Source organism: Thalassophryne amazonica, chromosome 8, assembly GCF_902500255.1.
Source record: "Thalassophryne amazonica chromosome 8, fThaAma1.1, whole genome shotgun sequence".
In the NCBI taxonomy this organism is placed as follows: Eukaryota; Metazoa; Chordata; class Actinopteri; order Batrachoidiformes; family Batrachoididae; genus Thalassophryne; species Thalassophryne amazonica.
The window spans coordinates 23,688,620-23,711,768 of record NC_047110.1 but is presented as its reverse complement, the minus strand read 5'-3'; the positions used below and the strand labels follow the sequence as shown (position 1 = coordinate 23,711,768).

The 23,149-nt window shown below is 39.0% G+C and overlaps 1 protein-coding gene across 12 annotated transcripts in view; it reads left to right on the top strand.

The window, feature by feature from the left end:
* Positions 1–13,915, top strand: part of LOC117515357 (pleckstrin homology domain-containing family A member 7-like) — a 502,114-nt gene extending 488,199 nt beyond the window's left edge. For all 12 annotated transcript variants that reach the window (XM_034175889.1, XM_034175880.1, XM_034175879.1 and 9 more), the window contains 2 exons: positions 4,374–4,519; positions 13,840–13,915. In XM_034175889.1, the coding sequence (XP_034031780.1) occupies positions 4,374–4,519; positions 13,840–13,862 (169 nt within the window). In that variant the 3' untranslated portion in view covers positions 13,863–13,915. The remainder of the gene's footprint in view (positions 1–4,373; positions 4,520–13,839) is intronic.
* The last annotated feature ends 9,234 nt before the right edge of the window (positions 13,916–23,149 follow it).

Genomic DNA, 23,149 nt, shown 5'->3' with positions numbered 1-23,149 from the left:
TTCAGATGCATCCACTCTGGATCTGGTTTTTAAAAAGTATTGTTTTAGGCCATTAAAAGCACGACAAATTGTTAGGAAACCACCTTCTTTCCAGCTGAGAACATGACTGATGCGTGCAGCACAGTGAGGGAGAATGTGCATGTCACATCCTCGCAAGATTCTTTGAGTAAATTCAATGTATTTGGCATCTTTTGTTGATTTGTCATGAAAAACAAAAGAGGATTTTTACCCTCATCACTTGGTAATGTATATGTGCATGCTTAAAGTAATTACACCACTTTGCGAGTCCTGTGGCATTGCAATGGCAATGCCCAAACAATATGTTGTGCAACCCGATCTCAGTCAATCCAAAAAGTTAACAAGCCTCAAATCTGAATGTTTAGCAAAGGAAACGTGAATGAAAATATTAATTGACCAATAGCCACCATTCTTTTCAGTACCTGCCAGGAGTCTTTCATTCGTGGAGTGTGTCAGTTTCTTGATCTGTTGACGATCAACTTGTTCTACCACTTCTTGAAGAAAGTATCTTCCAAAAATAGGTTTGGGGTTGATTTTATGCCCATCTTCAACCTGAAAAGGTTCAACTAACTCATGCTTAATAATAGCATCCTGTATAGTAACCCTCCTCTACCTCACTGGTGTCTGACTCAAAGAGATGTGTGTCCATTAATGATCCAGACACAAGCCCATCCATCTGATCCATCAAGACGTAAGTCATTAGTTTCCACATTTTAATTATTTTTCACATTTGATTAGCTCCTACACTGTGTCAAGTGACAGATGTTATAAGTGTGTCTTTATGTGGATAATAACAAACATGAAAATACATCTCTTGAACACAGAATAAATTTTGTTTGCTCAGAGAGATTTGGGAATACCGTCTTGGCCATATGCACTGGTAAAATTATTTCATTACTTATCTCGGATGCAGTGTTGCCACAGTTACTTTGAAAAAGTAACCCAATTACTGATTACTCCTTGAAAAAGTAACTTAGTTACATTTCTGATTACTCAATTGGAAAAGTAACTAAGTTAGATTACTAGTTACTTTTTAGTTACTTTCCCCAGCTGCCGACAACAACCCTCTGCCACCTCAACATGACAATGATACTTGTTTTGCCAAAACTCACTTTATAGTCACCCTTTCTTGGCTTCATTGAAAATACTTGTTTTATAAAAAGTAAAATAAAGACCTCTTTCTTGACCTCATATTTAACTGTTGACAGCACTGTAACAGTAAAACTTGCAATTTCTAACCTACATTGTTTATAAATGTAACTATTAAATTCATTCTAACATTTTTCTAACATTTAAATTCTCTCTAAACATTTTACTTGTCGAAATTATTATTATTTTAAGTAGTATTAGTAGTTGTAGTAAAAAAGGCTTCAAAACTGGACCTTTAATCTAGGGGTGTTCGGGGGGGGGGGGGGGGGCACATCCCTGCCCCACGCCCCCATTCCATCTGGATTCGCCCCTGTTTTGGCGTTTGAGCACAAAGAATGGATAACATTTATTTATGCAGAAAACATGACCTGATTTACAGGTAAGAAAGTTTTATTACATTTTCACATTATGTGGTCCTCAGAAAGAGAGTTTAGGTGCATTTGAGTGGAAAATAGTGTTAGTTGTTGACGCGTCGCGGAGGATCAGCTGTTTTTAGCAGCAGATACGGAGCGGCTCGGAGAAAAAAAAAGTATAAAAAATGTCTTTGTAAAGCTCAGTGGAGGTGTGCTGTTGTCACTGTGCTTTAAGAGGTGAGGACGCGGATGAAAAGCTCACAGCTCGCTTAAAGTGTGTAGTTCAGTCGAACCCCAGCCCCTTGCCCACAGACCAAGTTTAATGCTGCTATCGACCCACAATGTAAAAATAATAGTAACACACAGTGACTTGGAGAAGTAACTTTAATCTGATTACTGATTTGGAAAGATTAACGCGTTAGATTACTCGTTACTAAAAAAAAGTGTTCAGATTAGAGTAACACGTTACTGAGTACCAGTGCATATGGCCAAGACATTATTCCCAAATCTCTCTGAGCAAACAAAATTTATTCTGTGTTCAAGAGATGTATTTTCATGTTTGTTATTATCCACATAAAGACACACTTATAACATCTGTCACTTGACACAGTGCAGGAGCTAATCAAATGTGAAAAATAATTAAAATGTGGAAACTAATGACTTACGTCTTGATGGATCAGATGGATGGGCTTGTGTCTGGATCATTAATGGACACACATCTCTTTGAGTCAGACACCAGTGAGGTAGAGGAGGGTTACTATACAGGCTGCTATTATTAAGCATGAGTTAGTTGAACCTTTTCAGGTTGAAGATGGGCATTAAATCAACCCCAAACCTATTTTTGGAAGATACTTTCTTCAAGAAGTGGTAGAACAAGTTGATCAAGTTGAACAAGTAACGCGTTACTGGCATCACTGCTCGGATGCATGAATTCATTAAACTGGGAACAAATCATATGTTGTACGCATGTGAGAGTATTTTCAGCGCAGTACTTTTTTTTTTTTTTTTTTTCTCCTCTGTGGTACAGTTGATGTGTACACATGCACCTTTAAAGTCGAGGTCCTGAAAGACGTGCAGCTTCTTTTTGTCCAGCTGCTGTCTTTTGAGGTTTCAACAATGGAATTGTGCATCTCCACCACACAAGGATTATTAATGGAAGTCCAAGGTGTTTGGCATGACATCTGTGCCACCTGCATAAATGATATGTAGTCTGTGTGCACATCTGTGGGCCTGTGTGTCTCGTCACCTGTAATAACATATATGCAGCAACATGAGACACACATGATGATGTAAATACGACTCCAGTGGCATCGCAGAGGTTTTCATCGTGTTTGAATTGCTGTGATGTTAACAAGGCTGACGATGCAGGTTGAGGCTCACATGTGCTGTTTGACATGTGACCCTTGACCTGCATCATCACCCTGATCTGCTAGTGCATCTACGAGGTCTGTTAGAAAAGTATCGGACCTTTTTATTTTTTTCAAAAACCATATGGATTTGAATCACGTGTGATTGCATCAGCCAAGCTTGAACCTTTGTGCGCATGCGTGAGTTTTTTCATGCCTGTCGGTTGCGTCATTCGCCTGTGAGCACGCTTTGTGGGAGGAGTGGTCCAGCCCCCTCGTCGTTTTTTCATTGTCAAAAGAATGTCTGAAGGACTGCCATTTTGTTGCATTAAAATATTTTCAGAAACTCTGCCAGACAACCAGCTGGAAACCATTTCGAAGATTCGGTTGGCTTTCGGTGAAAATTTTATGGGCTTCAGAGAGAATAAGGATTGTTACTGCCGCTTTAAGGACGGCCCACAGCGCCGGAGGGCGCGCCGCGCTCTGAGCCGCGATCGAGAGGCTGAAAGGAGCTGATCACTTCCAAATTTAAGGCTCTGTTGATGCAGGACATCGTGTAACTAGCAGAGAAGTTTCATAAAAGGTAGGGATCAACACTTCATCAGCACATTCCACTGTAAAAGGAGATTTTGTAATGAAAGACGTGCGGACGGATTCGCGCGTCGGGACGCAGCTGCTCATGGCGCTCGACAAACAACACCTCCGTGTTGGAAGCCTTACAGGACAAGTTGGAACATGCCCAGCTGTTAAACAATTTCTCGGATACTCACTCAACTGAAAAGCGATCGAAAGCCGCCTGAATCTTACGAATGGTTTCCAACACGGAGGTGTTTTTTGTCCCGCCGCGCGTCTTTCATTACAAAATCTCCTTTAACAGTGGAATTTGCCGATAAAGTGCTGATCCCGACCTCTTATGAAACTTCTCTGCTACTTACACGACGTCCTGCATCAACAGAGCCTTAAATTTGGAAGTGATCAGCTCCTTTCAGCCTCTCGATCGCAGCTCGGAGCGCGGCGCGCCCTCCGGCGCTGTGGGCCGTCCTTAAAGCGGCAGTAATAATCCTTATTCTCTCTGAAGCCCCTAAAATTTTCACCGAAAGCCAACCAAATCTTCGAAATGGTTTCCAACTGGTTGTCTGGCAGTGTTTCGGAAAACATTTAATGCAACAAAACGGCAGTCCTTCAGACATTCTTCTGACAATGAAAAAACGACGAGGGGGCTGGACCACTCCTTCCACAAGGCGTGCTCACAGGCGAATGACGCAACTGACAGGCGTGAAAAAACTCACGCATGCGCACGAAGGTTCAGGCTTGGCTGATGCAATCACACGTGATTCAAATCCATATGGTTTTTGAAAAAAATAAAAAGGTCTGTTACTTTTCTAACAGACCTTGTATATTGCCCTCTGCTGGCCCAGTCCTTGTGTTCCCAGTTGTGTATTTGGGGGGTAAAAATCGAAATTCTCCATTAATTTAGATTCAGGTGATGTGTATGTTGTTGTGACAGTTTTCAGAACATGCAGCCACCGTCTGGTCCCAGTGCACCGCTGGACTTCAGTGAACTGGATTCAGCTCTACGGCAGCAGGAGAGGATCATGAACGTGTCCTATGCCCTTGCTTCAGAGGCATCACGCAAGAGCAAACTGGTCGCAGGTTTGTGCACACAAAAAGTTGTCTGTCTGTCCATAACTGACAGAATATATATTTCAGTGGTGGGCACAGTTCTGCTAATCTGCTAACCGCTAATTATCGAAGATAATGTTTTCATTATCGAATAAGCTTTTCAGATAACTTTGAAAACCATCATCGGACCAATTATCTTCCGATAAATTTTGGTCTGATAATTTTTAGATCGCTAACATATTTTTGTAGGTGAATAAATCATAATCAGTTAAAAGCATTTGTTAAGTCTGATATCAAAGATTTTAGAGCTTACCTGTTAAACATTTTGTAGCAGATAAACAGCTCTGTTCTCGGTAAACAGAAGAGAGCTGGTTTCAGGCAAAATTGTTCTATCCTCTGCAGTCAGAGAAGAGCTGGTCACAAGATAATTACTCTTGACACCATATTAACTTACTGGCAATATCACCCAAGTCATCCAGAGGCATACAGTTTTAACTTATGGTTAAAATTTTAGCAAAACTAATTTCGGACGTTATTTAAATTAGCGTCACTTCTGAAGTTTTATAAAGTGAAAATATCAGCTATATGTTTTAGTTTTAAAGTACTGCACTAATTTTGAAGGTTTTAGTGTGGACATTCTGTGTCCAGGTGCATTATGGGTACTCTCAGTACAGTCACAAGAGAAATGCATTTGAGACGCTCTGATCAGGCTCCACACGAACAACAGCATTAAAGTCTTTGTATATTGTGCCTAAAATTGTCGTGAGGATATGTGCTCTGGGTTTATAGATGTTGTTATTGTTTGCTTTATGTAAAAATGCCAGAAGCAGCTCAGATTGCTTCTCCACACAGATTAAATGTAGCACATGGATAATTTGGAATATTTGTTTTGGCAAGTTTTCATGATCTCTACTGCCATCTACTGGCCAGTAGTGTTCATGGCAGTATTCACCCTAAGTATTGACATATCCCATAATCCTTTGCGCGACTGAGAGTTATTGCAGCTGCTTGCAGCAACTAAAAAATAAAAATGTACATTTTGGTTGTATAATGTTCATTTATAATTGTTGTGGATTCTGGTACGCAAAAGGATTATGGGTAAGGGTCTGAGGTCTGGGCGCCAGTATATGCCACATATGAATGCCATATTTTACAAAAGCACACTTATATGTAAATACCAACACACGTCACATCACATTAACGTGTTGGTTTTTACATCGAATGAATGAGTCAACCAATCATTGTTACCGGAGTCTCATTTACCCATAATCCCTTTGGCATCTGTTTGTGTTTGGCGTGTCAAACTTTTCTCCTCAAATTTTGTGAAGTAAATCCATATGTTTTTTTTAATCTTTGTTACAGCCTTGCTTTATAGCCAAAAGAAACAAGGCATCAGGCCAAAACATGGAAGGGTGTAGAAGTGTACCTGTGTCAGGCGCAATGAACCGGTGTCTCTGGTGCCCTCTTTTGGCTGCCCTGGATCTGTTCAGTAATTCTGCTCTTCACTATGTTTGTAAAATAAAAATACAACTCTATCATTCTGGGAAGGGGATCCTTGCCATCAGTCTTATAGCCATCATTATTAACTACCAATACTTCATTAATTTACTGTGAAATGTCAATATAATGCTAGTATTAATATGTTGCATAACTAGACAATTAGGTAACAGCTCAAAAATGGTTTTAATAACATTAACCCAAATCGATATCGGATTGGATCGAATCGAAATAATCAATTCTGAATCTTAAGAATTGGAATCTAATGGATTTTTGAAATTTGAATCAAAACCCAGCTCTACTGCTAACCCTTAGCAGTGCTGCTAAGGGTTAGATTCTGCTGCAAATTAAGTATTTGAATTTACCGCTCCTGTCGAGCAGAATACATATTAGTGAAAATATGGGAAGCACAGGAATTCCTGTTCTGAAATATGATCCTTCCAGAGCAACAGTGTGAAAACAGATTCCTGTGCTCTGTTTTCTGAGCCTCACGTGCACCACCACACATCAGAGTGTGAGCAGCCTCACAGCTGCTTCCACAAGTGCAAACGTGCAGCAGTAAAAAGTGCCCTGTAAGGGACTCGTGTATGTATGTGTGTGTGCGTGCCGCTGCAGCGTGCAGGGTTTGAGTTTGTCAGGAATGTGCACAGATTCGATAGGGGTGAGGATCTCTCCCAACTGCACCTAAAATAATACGACTGACTTTGGAACAGCAAAAATATCTCAGACACCGCCTGGAAAGTTAGCTGCTTTTAACTTTGTGCTGAAGACTAAAATACGAAGACTGAAATTATTATGTTATTATGAGTGGGGAGGGGGGCAGGGCATTATACGAGGTCTGTCAATAAAGTATCGGACCTTTTTATTTTTGTCAAAAACTATATGGATTTGAATCACGTGCGATTACATCAGACAAGCTTGAACCCTCGTGGACATGCGTGAGTTTTTTCACGCCTGTCGGTTACGTCATTCGCCTGTGGGCTGGCTTTGAGTGAGGAGTGGTCCACCCCTCCCGTCGCAATCTCTTTGTCTGAGAACTTCCTGAAAGACTGGCGCTTTGCTTGATCAAATTTTTTTCAAAAACTGAGAGGCACAAAAATTCAACAAAGATCATTAAGAAACTTGAGCAACGTGTTGATGAACTTGAACAATTTACTAGAAAAGATGACGTTATAATATCTGGACTAGAAACAAGGCATCGGACATATGCAAGGGTGGTGGATTCTGGTGTAGCCAGTGGGGAGGATGCACCACCTGAAGAAAGACAATCATTGGAACAACAAGTTACAAACTTTTTATATCAAAAAGGTGTTGTCATCCATCAAGACACAATATCAGACTGTTATACTATTCCAACTAAAGATAGAAAAAATAAACTATCTAACATTGTTATACGATTTACAAGCAGAAAATATAAAAATGAGTTATTAAGACAGGCAAAGAATTTGAAAGGAACGAGTGTCTATATAAATGAGCATCTAACAAAAAAAAATGCAGATATTGCTAGGGAAGCAAGACTACTAAGAAAACAGAAACATATTGTTGCTACATGGGTCTGGAATTGTAGGATGTGGATTAGACTAAAAGAAGGAACAAACGGTATACAAATCAAAAACATGGAGGACCTTACGAAATACAGACCTGAATAGACAATCAAATATAACATCTGTTGGTAATTGGACCAACAAAAAATCAGATCAAACATGGAAACAGAGGATAAAATATATGACATAGACACTAATATTGATGAAAGTATATTTGACTTAAAAACGATTGGTTGTGAGTATTATACAGTAGAACAGCTGAATAGTGAAAAAATTGCAGAAGATACCCTGTCACTCATACATATAAACAGTCGAAGCTTGTATTGTAAATTGTCACAAATAAAAGATTATTTAAATCAGTTTAAAAATAGATTTAGTATTGTTGCAATCACTGAATCTTGGCTTAAAGATGATCTCATGGATGAAGTTCAAATGGAGGGATATGAGCTGTATTTTGTAAACAGAAGATATAAAAAAGGCGGTGGTATTGCTCTGTATACAAAAACAGATCTGATGTGTACAATTGTTGAAGAAATGACAATTATGAATGATGTCATAGAAATTGTAACAGTGGAACTTGTACATGAAACATCTAAGAATATTTTAATCAGTTGTGTATACAGAGCACCAGATTCTTGTGTTGTGAAATTTACAGATAAAATAATTGAATTATTCCATCAAATTAAAAACAAAACGCTTTTTATGTGTGGGGACTTTAATATTAACATAGAAAGCTCCAGCTGCCAAAGATTAAGTGATTTTGTGAATTCAATGTATAGTTTGGGGTTATTCCCCTTGATAACAAAACCAACCAGAATTACATCGCAAAGTGCAACGGTAATTGATAATATATTTACAAACAGAACAGATGAAATTATCAAGAATGGGATCTTCATGACAGATATTACCGACCATTTACCAATTTTTTCAATATTTAAATATAAAAATAGGTACAACAAAAAAACTGATATAAACTTTAAAAGAGATAAGTCAGTAAAAGCCTTAGAGGTATTAAAATATGGCCTTAAAAATCAAAACTGGGAAGAAGTTTGTCAGTGATGTTAATGTAGCATATAACTCATTTATGAAAATATTGATGAAATCATACAATAAAAATTGTAAATTAATTGAAATTAGTAAGAAAAGAGTAAATAAACCATGGCTGACAAAGGGAATAAAAAATGCTTGTGCAAAGAAAAACTATTTATACAGGTGCTTTTTAAAATTGCAAACAAAGGAATCAGAACATAAATACAAAAAATATAAAAATAAACTATTAACAATAATTAGGAAACAAAAAAAAGATTATTACAGTGAAAAACTAAATAAGAGTAAAGATAATATGAGGGTAACATGGGGAATTATAAAAAGTGTGATTGATAGTGATGGAACGAAAGAAACTATTCCAAATTACTTTAAGGAAAATAAAGAGATATATGATATAAAAGAAGTTGCAAATGGGTTTAATGATTATTTTTCAAATGTAGGGTCAAGTCTGGTGGGAAATAAACCAATAATAGAAGATAAATTATGTACATTGGTAAATACGGTCAATAGTATTTTCCTGGACAATGTGGAAAAAGATGAAATAAGAAATATTGTAAAAAAAACTGTGTAAGCAAAAGATCAACTGACCATGAAGATTTAGACATGATGACTGTAAAAAGTATAATAGAAATTGTTATTGAACCATTTACTTATATTTGTAATCTGTCTCTGTCAACTGGGGTTTTTCCAGATGAAATGAAAATTGCTAAGGTAGTCCCATTATATAAAAATGGAGACAAACCTAATTTTTCTAATTACAGGCCAGTATCATTGCTTCCACAGTTTTCTAAAATTATGGAAAAAGTTTTTGTAACAAGATTGGATACATTTATTGAGAAACATCATATTTTAAATAATGCTCAGTATGGATTCAGAACAAAACATTCGACAGCTATGGCAATTATGGAACGAATAGAGAAAATATCAACAATAGATAATAAGGATTATTTTGTAAGTATTTTTATTGACCTGAAAAAGGCTTTTGATGTTACAGACCACTCAAGATTGCTCCACAAGTTACAACAATATGGAATAAGAGGTGTTGCACATCAGTGGGTAAAAAGCTACTTAGAAAATAGAAAAGTTTGTTCAGATAAATAATACCAAATCAGAATTGTGTAACATTATTTATGGAGTACCACAAGGATCGGTACTTGGACCCAAACTGTTTATTTTGTATATCAATGATTTTGTGAATGTATCCAATGTGCTTGGCAGCATTTTATTTGCTGATGATACAACGCTGTTTTACTCTGGATCAGATATACAGGAAATAGCACAAGTGATAAATACAGAGTTGGAAAAAGTTAAACATTGGTTTGATATAAACAGATTGTCACTAAATATTAATAAGACAAATTACATATTGTTTAATGATAGAGCGAAAAAAAATAATGTGTCATTACAAATAGATGGAATGGATATACAAAGGGTAAAAGAAATGAAATTTTTAGGAGTCATGATTGATGAAGATCTTACATGGAAGTCACACATAAATTACATAAAAGGAAAAATAGCGAAAGCCATTGCTGTTTTGCATAAAGTAAAATATTCATTAAATAGTTATGGTTTATTAACATTGTACAATTCATTGATTGTCCCATATTTAACTTACTGTGTAGAAATCTGGGGATCAACATATACAACCTATATACAACCTTTATTTATTTTGCAGAAAAGAGCTTTAAAAGTGATTAGTAACAGTGGTTTTAGAGATCCATCTAATCCATTGTTTATTAAGTATAGTGTACTTAAATTTCATGATTTAGTCGATTTGAAAATATTACAAACGATGTACCAAGTTAATAAAAATACTTTACCAACAAACATTCAAAATATACTCAACAAAAATATAAACGCAACACTTTTGGTTTTGCTCCCATTTTGTATGAGATGAACTCAAAGATCTAAAACTTTTTCCACATACACAATATCACCATTTCCCTCAAATATTGTTCACAAACCAGTCTAAATCTGTGATAGTGAGCACTTCTCCTTTGCTGAGATAATCCATCCCACCTCACAGGTGTGCCATATCAAGATGCTGATTAGACACCATGATTAGTGCACAGGTGTGCCTTAGACTGCCCACAATAAAAGGCCACTCTGAAAGGTGCAGTTTTGTTTTATTGGGGGGGATACCAGTCAGTATCTGGTGTGACCACCATTTGCCTCATGCAGTGCAACACATCTCCTTCGCATCATCCGTGAAGAGAACACCTCTCCAACATGCCAAACGCCAGCGAATGTGAGCATTTGCCCACTCAGGTCGGTTACGACAACGAACTGGAGTCAGGTCGAGACCCCGATGAGGACGACGAGCATGCAGATGAGCTTCCCTGAGACGATTTCTGACAGTTTGTGCAGAAATTCTTTGGTTATGCAAACCGATTGTTTCAGCAGCTGTCCGAGTGGCTGGTCTCAGACGATCTTGGAGGTGGACATGCTGGATGTGGAGGTCCTGGGCTGGTGTGGTTACACGTGGTCTGCGGTTGTGAGGCTGGTTGGATGTACTGCCAAATTCTCTGAAACGACTTTGGAGACGGCTTATGGTAGAGACATGAACATTCAATACACGAGCAACAGCTCTGGTTGACATTCCTGCTGTCAGCATGCCAATTGCACACTCCCTCAAATCTTGCGACATCTGTGGCATTGTGCTGTGTGATAAAACTGCACCTTTCAGAGTGGCCTTTTATTGTGGGCAGTCTAAGGCACACCTGTGCACTAATCATGGTGTCTAATCAGCATCTTGATATGGCACACCTGTGAGGTGGGATGGATTATCTCAGCAAAGAAGAAGTGCTCACTATCACAGATTTAGACTGATTTGTGAACAATATTTGAGGGAAATGGTGATATTGTGTATGTGGAAAAAGGTTTAGATCTTTGAGTCCATCTCATACAAAATGGGAGCAAAACCAAAAGTGTTGCATTTATATTTTTGTTGAGTGTATGTTTGAAAAAAGAGTAAGTAGTTATAAATTGAAAGGAATAGAAGTCTTTAAAAAACCAAGATTTAGAACCAAAGTAAAGGAAAGGAGTATTGCAGTAAATGGTGTCAAATTATGGAACAATCTTAATAAAGAAATTAAAGAATTAAGGTCGCTTAAATTATTTTAAAAAACATATTAAATTAGATGTATTAAGTAAGTATGAAACTATGAAGTAAGTCAGTGGGCTGCAAGAAAGTAAAAAAAAAAAAAGTAAACTGTTAATAATGTTTGGAGTGTCTTAAGTTTAAATGTAACCTGTCAGTGATGTAATATATTAATTAATGGTCATAATTATGAAATGGGTCAGTGGTATGTGACAAGTTAAAGAAATGCAATCTGTTAAATAATGTTGACTATGATGCTGTATATTGAAAGATTGTATTGTTAAAAGGGGCAGAAATCATAAGACTTGTTCTTCTTTCTGCTCCTTTTCATTCTGGTATTGTGGTGCTTTTGTTTTTTGCTTTTCTGTTTTTCTTTTAAATGAATGAAATAAATATTAAAGAAAAAAAAAACTGGTTTTCGGTGAAAATTTTAACGGCTGATGAGTGATTATGGCGTGATGCTGTCGCTTTATGGACTGCCCACGGAGCGGGACGTTGCAACGCGCTCTGAGCCGCCGCTGTCTGCCTGTTTCGAGCTGAAAACTTCCAAATTTCAGCCTCTGTTGACCCAGGACGTCGTGAGAGAACAGAGAAGTTTCAGGAGAGGTCAGGATCAGCAGTTTATCCGGACATTCCACTGTTAAAGGTGATTTTGTAATGAAAGTGCGGACAGGTCCGCGCGTCGGGACACAGCCGGCGCAGCGCGGTGGCACAGGAAAAACACCTCCGTTGGAAGCCTTAAGGACAAGTTGGAACATGTCCAGCTGTTAAACAATTTCTCAGTCACTCAACTGAAAGCCATCAAAAGCCGCCTGGTTTTTACAAATGGTTATCAACACGGTGGTGTTTTTCCTGTGCCACCGCACCGCGCCGGCTGTGTCCCGACGCGCGGACCCGTCCGCACTTTCTTTCATTACAAAATCAATTTGAATTTCTCGAATGGTGTCCACTTCGATGTGCCTCACAGTTTCTGAAAAAATTTTGATCAAGCAAAGCGTCAGTCTCTCAGGAAGTTCTCAGACAAAGAGATTGCGACGGGAGGGGTGGACCACTCCTCACTCAAAGCCAGCCCACAGGCGAATGACGTAACCGACAGGCGTGATAAAACTCACGCATGCGCACGAGGGTTCAAGGTTGGCTGATGCAATCGCACGTGATTCAAATCCATATAGTTTTTGAAAAAAATAAAAAGGTACGTTAGTTTATTGACAGACCTCATATGTCGAAAAAAAAGATCATAAATTTGCGAAGGAAAAAAATACAAAAAATTGAAATAGTGTTTGTGTGTGCATTCATGAGGCACAACTTGAACGTGGCTGCTTAATAATAGCATTGTATCGTATGTGTTACCTGAACAAGAAGTTTTGCATTTATGTCAGCGAAAGAAAAAAGCTCATTCTTCTCCTCCAACCTGGAACACACACACACACACACACACACTCTCCTTGTGCAGGTAACATGATAAGCAATAACAGTATTAATAAATTGTGATCCAGATACATTTTCTGTGATCCACCTGCAAATTAAAGCATTGTTTCCACAAGAAAGCTCCCTGCACACGCACACACACTGTTTTCAATGGTGTTTTTTTTTTTCCCTCAAATTTGACCGCTTTCTTGCAAAATTGTGACTATAATCTCAGAATGTCAAACTTTTTTCCTCATAATTTGTTTTTAATGTTCTTCTCACAGAAACTTTATAATCTCCCAGAATATTCAGATTTTTTTAAGATTCTGTGCTGCCTCTGATGAAGTAGAATCCATGCACAATCCTGCACGGTGGCGTTTGGTTTCATCGCGGCGCTGCCTCGATTGCTTTGGTGAATTGTGGTGCTTTGGTTTCCTCTTGTGTCTGATGTCTGTAAAATTGAAAGCGTTTGGACCTCTACACTGACCTCGTCCCTTTGGGGAGCTTCTCCAAGTACGTGGCAAGCCTTCGCCTCCCATGATGCATTGCTGCTGGAGAGACCCTTTGGGTTTGTGGGCCGTCTCGTACTTATGGACTCTCCCTCTCCAGGTGTTAGGTTTTTGTAGTTGTTGGAGCAGGTTGTGCAGGTGAATTTTACTGGAAAAAATACCAGAGATGCTTGTGCAAATGAAAATGGTCTCCTGGTGCGATGCACTAACGTGTCAAATGTTTTTTTTTTCCTCTTTCTCCTTCAGCCAAAGCCGCCGCTGAGCACTGAGCCGCTGGACGATGACTTACCAATCATATTAACTCCATTTATTTTGAGGAAAACTCATGTAACTAAAAATACGTCACATTTCTATTTTTTTTTTTAGCTTCTGCACAATTAAGGAATAATTTGTAACACCAGTGAGTTTTTTCCAGGATCAGAACAAGTGTAGTTTGGTTTGATGAATTTTTAACACAGAATATAATGATTGTCCACATGTTTTAATATGAACCATTTATTTATTGAATCGTGACACTGGTTAACTCTCTTTTGCAGTTCAGCACTGTTGTGTAGTAATTTACACTTCTGTCAGTCCACTGATGGATTATAATTTACATAAAAACTTGTCATTACTGGAAGTAAACGTTAGTAATCAATGTGTTTCTTTCAAATGTGTAACATTTAAAAATGTCAAATGCTTGTCAGACACCAATAAAACCATCTTGTGTTGAACGTTTTTCCATCCAGACTTCATTAATGTGTAATTTTAAATTTAATTTTAAATTAATTAAATCCTCCAGAGATGACATTTTTTATTTGTTGCATTAAAAAAAAAATGTCAACGTTTACAGACTCCGTCAGTGACCACAGGCCTCACAGCTTTCACTTCGTCATAATTTTCACCATTTGAATGATGAAACTTTCCCATATGAAAAAAGCTTCAAATCAGAGCAGTACTCAGTATTTTTGAAAATGTCTCCCCATGAGTCTCTTTGTGGGAGAATGATCATCTTCTTTTGTCATCAACTTCGTCCACAGTGCGTGCCAACATTGGTTTATATTTATACTTGTGTGTTGACTATCATCACTTTGCCATACGTATATCACACTTTAGATCATCACAAAGGTAGTACTGGAATAAAATTCAATTAAATTTATTTTCATTTGTATAGCACAAGTAAGATCTAACCTTACCAATCCCTAGAGCAAGCACATAGGCGACAGTGGTAAGGAAAAACTCCCTCTGATTTGAGGAAGAAACCTCAAGCAGACAAGACTCAAATAGGGGAGCAGGTAAGATTTTTGGCCAGAATCGTTCACTTGGTGATACAAGCATCAGATTTGGCATGAATGTTCTTCATAAATCAGTGTTTGAGAAAAAAAGTACAGGCCACTTGAAAATCCAATATGGTGGCCAGGTAGGGGTCAATGAAGAATTACACAGGGGTCAAAATTTAAAAATGCTCCAATCATATTGAAAGCTATACCACATTATGTGTCTGATCACAAAGATTCCAAAAAGGTATAGTTTGGACTATCTATGACTGAATGTTATGGACTTATGGGGTAAAAACAGCAAGAATGGTGACAAAGGTCATTTTCAGTTTGTACAGGTGTCAAAAGTTAAAGTTGCTCCAATCTTTGTAAAATGCGATGCAAATTATTGGTTAATAGGGTTTTAAAAAGGAATAGTTTGCACCATGTGTCATGTTCAGTTGTCATATTACAGGGTAACATACGTCACATGCCATAGAATCCAATGTACGTCGACATTGTTTGACATGTACTTGGCACCCAAGCATTCAACACAGTCAAAACTATTCCAGACCAGCTGTCTGCGCTGCATTGTGGAACGTGAGGTGCCGGAGGTGAGTTACATGTTTATGTCATCATGTGCTGGGCAAAGATTTTCACATCATATCTGCTGCAGACTTTAGGAGGTGAACGTGTAATAATACGTGCGATACAGGGGTGAAGTCCCGTTCAGCTGCCTTGCGGTGCTGCACCAAGCATCTGACACACGCACAATGCCACATACAGTAGTGTTCAGAATAATAGTAGTGCTATGTAACTAAAAAGATTAATCCAGGTTTTGAGTATATTTCTTATTGTTACATGGGAAACAAGGTACCAGTAGATTCTCACAAATCCAACAAGACCAAGTATTCATGATATGCACACTCTAAAGGCTATGAAATTGGGCTATTAGTAAAAAAAAAAAAAAAGAAAAAGTAGAAAAGGGGGTGTTCAGAACAATAGTGTGGCATTCAGTCAGTGATTTCTTCAATTTTGTGGAACAAACAGGTGTGAATCAGGTGTCCCCTATTTAAGGATGAAGCCAGCACCTGTTGAACATGCTTTTCTCTTTGAAAGCCTGAGGAAAATGGGACATTCAAGACATTGTTCAGAAGAACAGCGTAGTTTGATTAAAAAGTTGATTGGAGAGGGGAAAACTTATACGCAGGTGTAAAAAAGTAAAAAATTATAGGCTGTTCATCTACAATGATCTCCAATGCTTTAAAATGGACCAAAAAAAAAAAAAACAGATGCGTGGAAGAAAACGGAAAACAACCATCACGTGGATAGAAGAATAACCAGAATGGCAAAGGCTCACCCATTGATCAGCTCCAGGATGATCAAAGACAGTCTGGAGTTACCTGTAAGTGCTGTGACAGACGCATGTGTGAAGCTGATTTATTTGCAAGAATCCCCCGCAAAGTCCCTCTGTTAAATTAAAGACGTGCAGAAGAGGTTACAATTTGCCAAAGAACACATCAACTGGCCTAAAGAGAAATGGAGGAATATTTTGTGGACTGATGAGAGTAAAATTGTTCTTTTTGGGTCCAAGGGCTGCAGACAGTTTGTGAGACGACCCCCAAACTCTGAATTCAAGCCACAGTTCACAGTGAAGCATGGTGGTGCAAGCATCATGATATGGGCATGTTTCTCCTACTATGGTGTTGGGCCTATATATCGCATACCAGGTATCATGGATCAGTTTGGATATGTCAAAATACTTGAAGAGGTCATGTTGCCTTATGCTGAAGAGGACATGCCCTTGAAATGGGTGTTTCAACAAGACAATGACCCCAAGCACACTATCAATCAATCAATCAATCAACTTTTTTCTTGTATAGCGCCAAATCACAACAAACAGTTGCCCCAAGGCGCTCACTAGTAAACAAGCAAAACCTTTGGTTCCAAACCAACAAAATTAATGCCTCGCAGATGTGAAGAAATCATGAAAAACTGTGGTTATACAACTAAATACTAGTTTAGTGATTCACAGGATTGCTGAAAAAGCAGTTTGAACATAATAGTTTTGAGTTTATAGCATCAACAGCAGATGCTACTATTATTGTGAACACCCCCTTTTCTACTTTTTTTTTTTTTACTAATAGCCCAATTTCATAGCCTTAAGAGTGCATATCATGAATGCTTGGTCTTGTTGGATTTGTGAGAATCTACTGGTACCTTGTTTCCCATGTAACAATAAGAAATATACTATTATTCTGAACACTACTGTACATGTTACATAATCATTTCCCTTGCCTTCCCTGGCCGGGGTCCAGTGGAGGTGGACCAATGTGGCGCAACATGTCGGCAGGCTTTCCTGTGAAGGATCGATCTCAGAGCTTAATCAACCTCGATCAGATCATTTCAGATGCTGTTTTGATGCTGTCAGGATATGTAAATTGCAGTCAGATGGTCGTCAGATTGCACATGGCCCGCCGTCAGATAAGTGTCCCATTTCGACGGCGCTCGGAGGGTTTTGAGAATGCGCATCACACTCGGGGCCGCCGGCCAATTTTGACCAACTGTGACGACTTCCGCAGATGGCTGTCATAACGTTTTAGAACTGAAATCCGACACTTTTTGGATGTGTCCCGATTCATAATTCTGACGCCATTCTGACTGATTCTGGCTATGTGTGATGGGGATATCAGACTAAACCTTCAAATCCAAAACTTCTTGTAACAATAGCTAAATCACAATGTGACAATACCTTAAACACATTTTCTGCTTTGCACTTTGCTTGCAATTCCTCAACACAGTTCCAGAACATTACACATAGTTTACTACATTAGACACTGAACTCAAAGATAAAATACCTCGTTATCATTGGGAAAACACATTAAAAAAAAAATGCAAAATACATCTGGCAATTGGAAATACTTATGCAAACATCTGTAAACACACACAGAAAACTTACCACCAATCAGTCTGACCTTTGGCACTACAAATAGAGCTCAGGTAAGACATTTTGTCAAATCTGCAATCATGGAGGTGGTAAGACCCAGAGAAAGAGGACAAGGAAGACAAAGACACGTGGACAAGGAAAAGCAAGAAGGAGAAATGTTTCAGATGAAATTCGAGCAACTTTGGTGGACCATGTGATCAACCTCGGCGTTATACTGAGGAAAGCTGGACAAAAGGTCCACCCAAACCTCAGCAAACACTTGTTTTCATTGTTCTGATTTGTGTTTTGAATTTGAACTGTACAGTACTGTTTTTGTTTAGGTATTTGTAAGAAATTTCTATTTCTGTAAAACTTTTGTTGCTAAATACTGTAACTCTGAGCTCTTGTTTGAGAAAAAGTAAAGATTTTGACTTAAGTGTTTTGTGAAAAACTGTGTGTAAAACACATCAGTGTGTTGCTGTTGATTTGAAAGTGTCTCAAAATGGACAAAGAAGAGCATGGAGAAATGTTTCAGATGAAATTCAAGCAACTTTGTTGGACCTTGTGATAAACCATGGCATCACACTGAGGAAAGCTGCACGCTAAAAAAAAAAGGTGCTGTCAATGAGAAAAACTGATGCAACAATTTGCATTTTTTTAATTTCAATTTAGTTATTTCATAATGCCACAAGACTTTACGTAGTGAAGTTACAGTAAAATAAAATCTATGCAAATTGTTACATCACTTTTTCTCAATGAGACAGCGGTTCACTTTTTAAAATGTGTGGACAGAGTCCACTCCAAGCTCAGCCACCACACAGTGGGCAGTACTGTCAAACGCAGTATCATTCTGATGTTACTGTACCATGTATGTAATCTACAGTACTGTAAACACTTTTCATTGTTTTGTGGTTTGAATTTGAACTGTACAGTACTCTATCTTTCTTTAGGTATGTAAGAAATCTATTTCTTTGTAAAAAAAAAGATAAATAAAAACAGGGACATAACACTTTGTACTACTGCTGCTTTCAGCTCTTGTTTGAGAAGAAGTAAATATATTGACTTCAGTGTTTTGTGTAAAACACATCAGTGTGTTGCTGTTGATTTGAAAGTGTTTCAAAATGGTGCGTGTGTGTATATCATTCTGTTGCTGGAATGACATTTTTAGAAGAGATTGTTAGGTTTTGACTGTTGGGTTTTAATTTTGACAGAGCTGTGGTGTTTTACAAGTGTTGGGTCTTTTCTTGCTTGTGTGTAGAGTCTTGACACAGCGAGACAAATTTTGCAAAAATCAAATCAGAGTAATAGGTCCGCTTTGTAGCCAGTAGTGCATGCTTATAGTTTAAGATAGCATCACACCACGTGAGATGGAATACCTCTAATTTTGAACTACGCCATTCCCATTCTAGACCTCTAGCCTTATGCTTGAGGTCGCGCAAGTAATCACTGAACCAAGGTGACTGTGTTTTGGGGAGGTGTGGTTTTAATATCGGTGGCACAATATGCGACTGATTTTTATTCTTCTGACCTTGGCAATACGTAGCATAGTGGGAAGAGCAGAGAATCAGATGTTCAAACGAGTTATATTTGTGACCCCCACCTCTGGACTGATAGTATTGCACACCGGGCATTTGCCCGCTGGCCTACTGACCTGCGGATTTGTTTATTTATTTATTTTTACTAAGTAAAGTGAGCTGTGAGCTTTTCATCCGCGTTTTTTTTTTTTTTTATAGCAGCTACGACTTGTCCTCACCTCTTAAAGCGCGGTGATAACAGCACACCTGCACTGAGCTTTACAAAGACATTTTTATGCTTTTTTTTCCCCTCCTTTATTTAGAATTCTGAGCTGAGCGGCTCCATATCTGCTGGTTAAAAACAGCTGATCCTCCGCGACGTGTCAACAACTAACACTATTTTCCACTCAAATGCACCTAAACTCTTTCTGAGGACCACATGATTAAAAACACAATAAAACTTTCTTACCTGTAAATCTGGTCATGTTTTCTGCATAAATAAATGTTATCTATTCTTTATACTCAAACGCCAAAGCAGGGGCGAATCTAGATGGAATGGGGGCGTGGGGCAGGGATGTCCCCCCCCCCCACAACACCCCTAGATTAAAGGTCCAGTTTTGAAGCCTTTTTTTTTTACTACAACTACTAATACTACTTAAAATAATAATTTCGACAAGTAAAATGTTTTGAGAAAATTTAAATGTTAGAAAGAATTTAATAGTTACATTTATTAACAATGTAGGTTAGAAATCACAAGTTTTATTGTTACAGTGCTGTCAACAGTTAAATATGAGGTCAAGAAAGAGGTCTTCATTTTACTTTTTATAAAACAAGTGTTTTCATTGAAGTCAAGAAAGGCTGATTATAAAGTGAGTTTTGGCAAAACAAGTGTCATTGTCATGTTGAGGTGGCAGAGGGTTGTGGGCAGCTGGGGAAAGTAACTAAAAAGTAACTAGTAATCTAACTTAGTTACTTTTACAACTGAGTAATCAGTAAAGTAAATAAGTTACTTTTTCAAGGAGTAATCAGTAATTGGATTACTTTTTCAAAGTAACTGTGGCAACACTGGATACTGGTAATATAAACCCTCCTATTGGTGCATAAACTGGTAGATCGGCCCTTTAGTTATGACTGATTGTGGCCTGGACCAATGAGGTGAGGGGCAGGCCAACTACCCATTTTGGATGAGTTGAAGAGGAGGTTGGTAGTCCCCACCAGTACCAGATGGAACTCCACCTATGACTCAGTTGTTGTCCTCAATGATCTGCTGCATCATAAAAGGGGAGCTGTCCACCGGTTGATGGCACAGCTGAAGCTACAGAGCTTCACTGATTCCGAGGTCAGCTTCCTGAAAAAGTATGCCCAGGTAATGTCCAATGTTGCCAGGGCCTTGGACAAAATTCAGGGAGAGGATCAAGCCTTGGGAGCCTTCTGCCAACTGTTGCAGCTACCATAATGAAGCTGAAGGAGGCCAAGTCCACAGGCCTCCTATACTGCAGTCCTTTGGTAGATGCATCACAAAAAGGTTTGGGCCCCACCTAGAAGATCAGGAGTGCCAGCTAGCAGCTGCCTTCCACCCCAAGTTTCGTCTGTTCTGGCTGGAGAAACACGATCATAGCCAGGTCAGCAGGGTCAAGAACACCATGGAGACCGCCGTGGGGACATCCCTGAGGGAGACCGTGGTGGAGGGCAGCAGCAGCACCAGCAATGAAGAGGAAGGGGCAGATGACTTCTTCAGCAGCATCACTCAGCCCCAGGAGTGCACGAGCCACAGGTCTCTGAAGTTAAAGGCACAGAACCTGGTTAAGATCTGGCTGGAGACCAGCTCAAAGGACGTCTTGACAGATGCTGCCTTCTTGGGTGAGAAGGTGCTGGTGGACCTCTTCATTAAATATAATACAGCCATCCCATCCAGTGCTGCGGTTGAGCGCCTATTTTCGATAGGCAAGGACATTTTGAGGGCCAAGACAGCCACCCTCTCAGATGCCAATTTTGAGAGGTTGGTTTTCATGAAGGGCAACAAGCATCACCTCGAGGAGATGGAGAAGCAGCAAAATGCATAACAGATGTGTGATTACTGGAATATCTCCCTAAATGTGAATGCAGGTCTTGCAAAACGTGAATATCATTCATAATATATATTTTTTCAGTTTAAGCAGTTTATGGATTTCAGTTTATGCATCAATTACTGCAAGAAATCTTGATTACAAACACTATCATGCAAAAAATATTTCTTTTTTGTATTTTTTTTGGGGGGGGGGGGGGGGGGGGGGTTGAGTTCACTGCAGTCAGTGAGGCGGGGAGGTGAGCCCAGGGCAGGTCTCACTTCTGGTGACAAGCCCAACCCACTCTGTTGACAGCAGCAGGTGAGGAGTTTGACTGGGATGGTCCACTTGTCAAACGGTAACATAGGTGTCAAACTCGAGGAGGACAGAAACCTCCTTTGGAGTTGTTAGAAAGATGGAGAAGTTAGAGAGATGTTCATGGCTCATAAGACAAACGTCATAGAAAAACAAACTGCAAATGAAAGGAGACGCACCAGAAAAATAATAAATTCAGGTGTGGTGTCATTAAATTCACTGAACACATCAATGGTCTGCTGGTTATACTTTAAGTGAATTTATGACTTATATTGCTCATTTTATTACTTATTTTTAATGTTTTAAAAAAAAAATCACTAAAATTCAATTTCTGCACATTTTTCCAAACTGAGTGCTGTAGTATAACCAGCAAGGGACCACTGACGTGTGCAGTAAATTTCTAAACAGAAAAATTCTCTTAAATTTTGAAAAAGCCATTTTTCCAAACTGAGTGCTGTAGTGAGACCAGTGATGATGTGTGGAGTAAATTTTGTCACTACACCTGAATTTATTGATTATTTTTCTGGTGTCTTTCATTTTTGCACTTTGTACAAGTCACTGCTCGTTCAGATTAATATTATTTTTTCCAGCTCTGAAGACGGCTCATATGGATGAAAGTAAGGCTGGAGCTCGTTACTTCCTGAGGTTAGTAACTAGTGTTTATTTTTCTATAACGCTTGACTTATGACAATCTGTGAACATTTTTCTAAATTTAGCGGCATCTTAGGGGAGGTTTCTGTCCTCTCCGAGTTTGACACCTACGTTACCGTTTGACAAGTGGACCGTCCCAGTCAAACTCCTCACCTGCTGCTGTCAACAGAGCGGCTCGGGCTTGTCACCAGAAGCGAGACCCGCCCTGGGCTCACCTCCCCGCCTCACTGACTGCAGTAATACTAACGGCAAAAAGTATTAAGCCGTTAGTGTAATCCAATGTGGCCGTGCGGCGTGCGCCCCGTAGCCAACACTACAAGTTATCGGTTATCTGTATCTTCCGATATTCCCTTTATCCGTTTATCGGTTTATCTTTATCGAAGACAACTTTTCAGTTATCTGATTATCTGTTATCGAAGTTAACTTTTAGGTTATCTGTGCCCACCACTGCCAGTGAAAGACAGAGCGATAACGAGCAATATGGATGGTGGCAAGAAGAGGAAAGGTGGCGCTGAAAGAGCCAGGGATCAGAAGAGAGTAGCCCTTCAGGCAGATGCTGCAAAATGTCTTAAAATAACAGACATGTTTGCTTCGCGTGGACGCGGAACATCCACATTTGCGGCAGGCAGCCTCAGCAAGTGGCGGAGAAGACATTCAACAGGTGGACGAGGCTGGGACCACTATGGCCATGACGGTAAGTGAAGGTTAACTTCAGCTATTAATTGATGAACAGCAACCTAACTTGTTCATAAATCAGACATATGTGTGTGAGAGAGACATTCTGATCTTCTGGTCCGAAGTGCTGTCTAACTGGGTCACTCGGATATGAATTAAGGTTGGATATAATTTTCGTTCGTGCTATCTCTGCCA